The sequence below is a fragment of the Saccostrea echinata genome, unplaced genomic scaffold, assembly GCF_033153115.1.
Source record: "Saccostrea echinata isolate AGI-Se365-2 ecotype Australia unplaced genomic scaffold, CSIRO_AGI_Sech_v1 ptg000046l, whole genome shotgun sequence".
Lineage (NCBI taxonomy): Eukaryota > Metazoa > Mollusca > Bivalvia > Ostreida > Ostreidae > Saccostrea > Saccostrea echinata.
Genome location: NW_026889795.1, coordinates 12,007,204 through 12,015,463, shown reverse-complemented (window position 1 = coordinate 12,015,463; position 8,260 = coordinate 12,007,204). Strand labels below are relative to the sequence as shown.

The 8,260-nt window shown below is 31.3% G+C and overlaps 1 protein-coding gene across 1 annotated transcript; it reads right to left on the bottom strand.

Moving 5' to 3' along the window:
- Nucleotides 1–6,564: 6,564 nt before the first annotated feature.
- On the bottom strand, nt 6,565–7,710 carry LOC133202268 (protein IMPACT homolog). Its single transcript, XM_061338062.1, has one exon. It carries the CDS (start codon nt 7,708–7,710, stop codon nt 6,565–6,567), a length of 1,146 nt encoding a protein of 381 aa, XP_061194046.1.
- Nucleotides 7,711–8,260: the final 550 nt, after the last annotated feature.

Here is an 8,260-nt window from a genome sequence, read left to right as displayed (position 1 = left end):
TAACAAGTACACAACAGCAGTGGAGATTAAAAAAAACAAAGTCACTGATTAATTATCTACTCTCAATGATTTTTTAAAAATAAAAATATCAACCAATATTTATAATAGCGACATGATTTTTTTAACCAGGGTGTATACAAAGCGACCTTTCACGCGGTACATGAAAGCGTTTGACGCGTGACCAGGTAATTGTTTTCAAAACATGCAAACTCTGATTATCAGGTAGCCCTCGTAGTTGGCCCGTCAATCAAATCAGAAGCTATTGTCTTTTTAATGATTGACAGGCGGTATACTATTGATCTTGAATTAGGTAGATTTTGGGGGCGTTAACATAAAATTGGGTGTTTAAGGTGTAACAGGTACTGAAACCACAACAGCGTGAACCTGTGGGTCTTTTTTTTTTTTTTTTTTTTTTTTTTTGTTTTTTTTTTTTTTTGTTTTTTTTTTTTTCAAAAAAGGTTTCTATTCTGTCATCAGATAGTCCTCATGGATTATATTTAAAAAAAAAAAAAGCTTTGTCTGAAGATTACAGAGAAAAACAAATTATCATTTTACTGGAAACCTGTCAAACTTTAACATTTCAAATTGAAATGTTTTAAGTTTGATTTATTTTCTAGTATTAGTCATAATTGTGAAAACATCAAAATTTACCATTTCACGTTTTTTTTTTTTTTTTTTTTTTTTTTTTTTTTTTTTTTTTTTGCTAGTTCATAACTTTTTTCTATTGAAAGCTTAACATATAATTCTTTTTCTTTAATTCATAGATTTTATTTGTGCTTTCACATATTCACATATACAGACTATACAATATATTAGTTAATATTCAATAAATACTTTCATTTCTACTGCCTGATACTTCATATTAAATACATTTTCTTTATAGTAAATATATGTTGCATTTCAAAATCAAATTAAAATTGTATATGACATATTGTAAATTTATATGAATCTTCACTGTGAAAGCTTTATATACAGAAATGAAATTAAAGAAAGGAATAAGGGGATGAAAGGGTGCAAAAAAGTGAGGTGGGGGGAACAGTATTGAGTATTTTAACATACTTGTACATTTGTATATAAACTTGAGAAAAATAAATACATTATATCATATCACAAATAGTTTTCCAATATTTTTCATATTCTGAATATTTAATTCTTACAGTTTCTTAAAAGTATAACTTTTTCAACTACTATTCTATCCACAATATTTTTTTCTAGCATTGAGATGCTTAGTTTAGGCACATTTTTAAAGCTACTAGCAAAAATGAATTGCTTAACAGTAACTATTAATATATTGTGTAGTCTAAACATGTTTTGGTTGTTGAATTTGCCAAAAAGTATATCCTTTCTATCAAAATTAATGGTAATATGAAACGTATTTATAAACCATTCCTCAATGTGACACCATATTTTTTTAACGCAAAACAATAGAAAAATAAATGTTCAATCGTTTCGACATCTTGTTTACAAAAGGAACATACAGTTGAATCAATTAGTTTGAGATTGTAAAGGGATTTATTTGTTGCGATAATCCTATGCAGAATTTGAAATTGCATCCACTGAAATTTTGCTTCTTTTGTTACTTTAAAAGGAAGTTCAAATATTTTGTTCCAGTCTAAATCGCCAAAAAAATTCTATCATTTTCCCATTTTTCTAGTGCCTTAATTGCTTCCTTTCTCTTCTTAATGAGGTAAACTATACATGTCTTTACAGCCTTTTGTACTTTTATAAAAAATATATAGTGAATAAGGGATAAAAGGTCCAGTTTCTCTTTTTTCAATATCAATACTTTTCAATGTTTTTAAAACAGCTACTTTTAAACCTGCATATTCTACAAAATTTGTTTTTACATTAAGATTTGTGAGGTACTCAAGGCTTACAAATTTTCCTTCAGAGTCAAACAGATCTCTTACAAAAAGGCAAAGCCTGCATCGAAATAACTTTTCAAAAATATGGATGAGTTGTCCATTTTAATTCTTGGATTAAACCATATATGTTCATGAAGAATTTGCATATTTTTTTGACCAGAGTCAATGATCTTTACCCAATTAAGAAAAACCTCTTTCCAAAACTTGTTACTTATTTTATTACACATATTAACAGTAAAGTCTAAACCTCTTACCCACAGAGATTCAACTTTCATTCCTAATTCTGATTCAAGAAGTTTTAGCCATTTTGTATCTGAGTTAATCAGTCTTCGGATCCATGTTGATTTTAATGCACATAGAAAATCTACATATTCAATCATTTTCAACCCCCCATTTCTATAATCTTGAATCATAACATTTTTCTTAACCTTATGAATTTTACTTCCCCATAAAAAGTAGTAAAGGTCTTTCTCAAATTTGTCTAGGAGTTCCTTATAAGGGTTCGGTATAGTCAATATCAAATGGTTCATTTTTGGTATAATCAGGGATTTAATCACTGCTAATCTACCAATTGGAGTAAGTTTTCTTGACTGCCATTGTTTTATCAACCGCTTTATTTCATTTAATTTTGAGGGGTAATTCAGTTCAACCATTTCGTCTAAATTAAAAGAAAATTTTACACCAAGAAGATCAAAAGTAGAATTATTCCAATCTAACTTCCATCTCGAGTGATGAAAAACTTCTTTGGAAATTTTTTTACTGCCAATCCAAACCATTTTAGTTTTTGTGAAATTAATTTTCAGACCAGATATAAGTGCAAAATAGTCAAGTTCTCTTAATATACCATCCATAGACTGTGGTGATCCATCAGATATAATTGAAGTATCATCAGCATATTGTGAAAGTTTATATTCCTCCCCATGAATTATAATTCCATTTATGTCTTTATTATTTCGAATCAGAATCCCAAGAACTTCAGCACAAATTAGAGAAAGGTATGGGGAAAATGGGTCCCCCTGTCTACATCCCCTCTGAGGGAACATGTAGTCAGAAGAAATTCCATTCTGTATGACACATGATTTAACTCCCATTATAAAAAGTTTGAATCCAATTTTTAATTGACTTCCCAAAATTAAAAAAAGTCTAATGTTTTGTATATAAACTTCCATGATATAGTGTAAAAAGCTTTTTCAAAATCAATTAACATCAATAAGCCTGTAATCTGCTTTTGTTCCGTGTAATGCATTAAATCATAAACCAGTCTAATATTTTCACCTATGAATCTTCCCTTTAAAAAGCCAGTTTAGTCCTTATTTATTATTTTATTCAATACGGTTTTCAATCGTTCAGCAATACAGCCTGAGGCTATTTTATAAATCACATTCAACAAACTGATTGGGCGCCAATTTTTTAAGAATTGTTTTTGTTTTCCTAATTTTGGTAGGCAATTTATTATACCTAACTTATTTGATTCAGTAAATTGTGATAATTCATATGAGTTGTTTATTGCTCTTGTAATAAAGGCACCTATATCCTGCCAAAAGAATTTGAAAAATTCTCAAGTAAAACCATCTGGTCCGGGACTTTTCTCATTTTTCATATTTTTCGAATAATTAAGAACTTCAGAATTGGTCAATGGGCCTTCAAGACTTTCTGATTCTTTTTTATCTAATTTAGGGACATCATATATTTTTAATTTGTCATGAATACTTCCAGAATCCACATTCTCCCTACTTTTATAAAGATTTTCATAGAATATCTTAACTTCATTCAAAATATCAAATTGGTTAAAAATAATTGTTCCATCCTTCTTTTCAATTTTAGGTATAACTTTACTCTGATAGTTTCTTGACTCGAGACTGGTAAAATATTTTGAAGGTTTTTCTCCTCCTTCTATCCATTTTACTTTTGACCTAATACATTGACCCTTAAATTTGATTTTTCTAATGTTCTCTAATTCTTCATGATTATTTTCTAGTTCTTCAGTAGATTCTTGGGTCAAGTTATGTTCCAATTTTAAGATTTCTTTTTCTAATCGCAATTCTTGTTCAGCTATTTTCTTTTTCTTATAAGTTGAAAAAGAAATTGATTTTCCTCTTATTTTCATCAGTAATGTATCTAAAACAATTGATCACTTATAGTTAATTGAATTGTATCAATTTCAATAGCGTCAATATTATCAAAATTATAGACAGGGCAGGCATATTGTAATTCAATATTTTTAATTTTTTCTTTTATGAGATTTACATATTCTTTATCAGCAAGTAGAGAATTATTTAATTTCCAAAACCCTCTCCCTTTAAGAAATTCATCTGTTTTAACACCCTTGACAACTGGACAGTGATCTGAACGATAACTATTTTCAAATTTTACGTAAGGGGCCAAATTGAGTAATGAATCTGATATTAGGAAATAATCAAGTCTTGCCAGTTTTATTGCAGGGTTGGCCGGGAAATACCAGTGGTGGGAATTACCAGTGGTAAATACCGGTATTTCCCGTCCTGGGAAATACTACAAATTTTCTCTAAACTGGGAAATATTGGGAAATACTGGGAAATACAAACTTAAAGTTTTTTATTTCTTTAATTCATTCCATCTTATACAAAATTCAGAAATTAAAAAAACATAAATGCAGCAGATGACTGCAATTTTACATATTCAGAATGTATCACTATTCCAGGTCTCCTACCCATAAGCATAAGTAGTACACATTTCCCTGCATGGTTGTATATTAAAAAAAAAACTGCAGTTTTCCAAGTCAAGTTTCTTTAAGTTTTGTAAAATTATTTAGATTATTTATTATAAATCCAAGAACAAAACAAACTTGTTTTCTATAAACACTGTAGTTATTATAATCAATCATGTTGTTTTAACAAATTGCTCTGGACAGTTTTGTGCTCCTGTTTTGAGATATAATTACTAGTACCTTTAGTAGAACTGAAAGGCTTCTTCTTAGGTTTGATATTTACACCATACTCTATACATGTATTTAACAATTTTCTTAGATCCTTCTTTAGTTACATAAAAAACCCAATTTGGATCTTTGGGTTCATTTCATGGACCTTTATAGACTACATCTGACACAATCATGAAACAAATGACATGACTGGTATATGAATATTATGATTATATAAATGAATTACTTGGAAACCTGATATTTTTAAATCAGGGACAGTGATACCAGATAGAAATCTTAGCCATTAAAGTGTACTACATGTCTATACCCCCGATTAAATTCATGAAATATATAGCTGTTTCTTATTTCCCAGTATTTCCCGGGAAATACCAGTAATTCCCGGTAATTACCAGTATTTCCCACTGTCCTGGGAAATACAAGTATTTCCCGCTTTTTTGCCAACCCTGTTTTATTGGATTTTTTTCTCCAGGTAAATCTTTTTAGATTTGGACTAATTTCACGGAAAATATCTTTTAAATTTAGTGTCTCCTCATCTTCAAGACTTCCTTCTTGATTTAGGGCTATTTAGGTTTTTATAATTCTCAGAATCCAGATCCTTATCTAAAATCAAATTAAAATCACCACCAATAATCACATATTGTCATGAGTAGTAATTTTGAATCATGTTTAAAAGATTTGTATAAAAGGTTGGTGTGTCTAAATTTGGTCCATATATATTTACTAACAAAAAAGGAAGATTGTCTATGGTTACATCTAGAATGAGATAATTGCCATTGTCATCTTTATATTCGTTGACTAATGTCATATCACAATTATTATTAATGAGGATAGCTACTCCTCGTGAATTTGATTTGTACGAACTAAAGAAAGCCTTATATCCCCTTAATATTTTAATTATGCTTTCATCTTTTCAACAAAGTGTGTATCTTGAAGAAAATACACATTTAATTTTTTTCCTTTTAAAATTTTGAAGACATCCCTACTTTTATTCATATCCCCTAATCCTTGGCAATTTAATGTAAGTATTTTTAGGAAGATTTCATGTGGATTGTCATCCATTCCAATGTGGATGCTTAGCAAAATTAACTGTTCTCCAACAGCAAGAAAAAAAAAGAGTTGATAAAAAAGTTCAAATCTATATACAATACAAAGAAGTAGTTGAGCTCAAACACGCCTACTGTCATTTCAAAAACATGCAAAGTTTACCAAAAACCTAACTTTATGCTAACCTTAAAAAAAAGAATTGTTAAAATTATAGAAAAGTAGTTTCGGTTGGGAGGAAACCTTTATACTCAATTCCTTTCCTGTTCGGTTTTTTTTCTGTTTGTTGTAGTTACCATGTTTGTTATATCTATTAACGGATTATGTCTGCAATGTAATTACAACAAATATTTATCCATACCATATTTTCATACTATACACTAGATTAAAATTGAAATTATGCACATAGATCCGCCCTGTGTTGAGAGATAAGGTAGAAAATTGATCAAAACTTCAAAGTAAACACGATCCATGCTGCACGATTTCTACACCGGAAATCAAGGCTTTAAAAAAATCCAAAATTGCGATGTATAAACTAGCAAATTCCGGAAAATATCAAACACGAACTTAGATAAATATATACATGCAGCATGAATATAACCCTATGAAAAACTACTGAAATAAATATTTAAGGCAATACAAATTTACCATGAAAGTAAAAAAAAAAGTACACAACTGCTAACTGTGAGTTACTATTAATATATATTTAACCTGTGACTGTTCATGATTTTGATTTTAGCGTCAGACGGGGACTGGCATATTTTTTGCTGCACTTAACCCAACCTCGTTGATATGTGTGAAACGTCTGGGTCCGATTTTACTACCACACCACCGCGAGACGACCACCAGTGCGTTATTTATATCATTATCAGCGAGTGCTTTGAGTAACATTCTCCCGGCTCCGTGTTCGCCGTCATCTTCAGGTCCCTCATTCGTTGTTCCATCACTAGTGGAAAATCGGAACGCATATATATTGTGACTTGCACTGGCGGTGTTTTCTGTACGCATAACTTCCACAAGCGATCGCCTCACCTGATTATAGGAGTCTACTGGCGTTGAGCGGGCAGCAAATCGGTTTCCATTGTCTTCTGTGGTCTTCCCCGTACTGATCGCGATCTTTACCTCTTCTCCACTGATGATCTCATCGGCCATAGGTCGGCTACCAATTTTATCTCTAAACACAGATTTGCTTTGTGTGAAAATGAGCTTTTGACCCTTCAACACGGTCTCTATGTTACGGTCCTCGTATTGTTTCTGTACATCATATAGGTGTTTCCTTTTTTCTCTGATTTCTTCCGGTTGATGTTGGGACACTCTTATTGGTGACTGCTTATCCTTAAGAATTTTGATGTGCCTCATTACAATATCTTTGTGTGATTTGTTCGCAAATTGAACACAAATTGGCCTAGGAAATTTTCGTTGTTTATCGTACTCACCCATTCTGAACAATTTATAGATCTGTAGGTTATCCACAGTCTCTGCTGGTATCTCCATCTCTGCAGTGAACACGTTACTAATGATCTTAGCAAGGTTTTCTGGATTTTTAATCTCGGGCGCCTTTTCATCTACTCCACTCACTATGTTATTATCTTCCATTGCTTTAGTTTTAAGCTCTAGAATCTGCTCACTTTGAATCTTTACACAATACTCCAGTCGAGCTATGTAATCCCTCATTCGGCTAAGTTCTCTTTCCATCTTCTGTTTTTCATGCAGCTCAGTGGTTATATATATCGTATCGTTCGCTTGTTCTTGTACACTTTCTATTCTCTCCTGAATGCCATGTTTTCCTCTGATATCCTTTGTGACTTCATCAAGATGGCGACCTTGCCCATCTATCCTTAGTAACAGGTTGGCCAGAATGTTTTGAATATTATTTATACCATGCATAACATCTCTCATATGAAAGTCTCCAGTTTTTTTCTGAAATCTCTCCATCGCTAGTATGAGTGTCCATATCATCAAGCCCTCTCTTTTTTGACTGATTTAACTGGCTACCATGCTTGTAACGGTCAAACGTTTAAAGACACAGTATGAATATCGCTCATCGGTTCTCAAAAACAAACTAATATGCTCACAACTTTTGTGCCTTCAAATTCCCGAGCCTATTTCATTTTTTTTTTCGTTTAAAACACACTCCAACACATTTTAAAACAAAAGTTTTCCAGGTTTTTGGCTCAACTTTTGCTGCCGATAAAAGTTAACGTCCTACATGTCGGGCATGCGCAAACATATCCTAACATATAATTTTATCCATAGTTAGATAATGACAACAATGCTATTCTAAAGCATTTTTTCCGTCCTACCATAAAGGGACTGATTTTTGCGTTTTATTTTTGTCTCTCGCAAATAAATGATAAGGTAGTGGAAAGACCATAGGCATTTTTACTTGATAAGAAAATGTGGCTTTATAATTTTTCAGCACTCAGTAATTTACAAA

Bases quoted from the DNA above. Each gene is read 5' to 3' on its own strand.
- LOC133202268 (XM_061338062.1), bottom strand. From the start codon at position 7,710: ATGCATGGTATAAATAATATTCAAAACATTCTGGCCAACCTGTTACTA.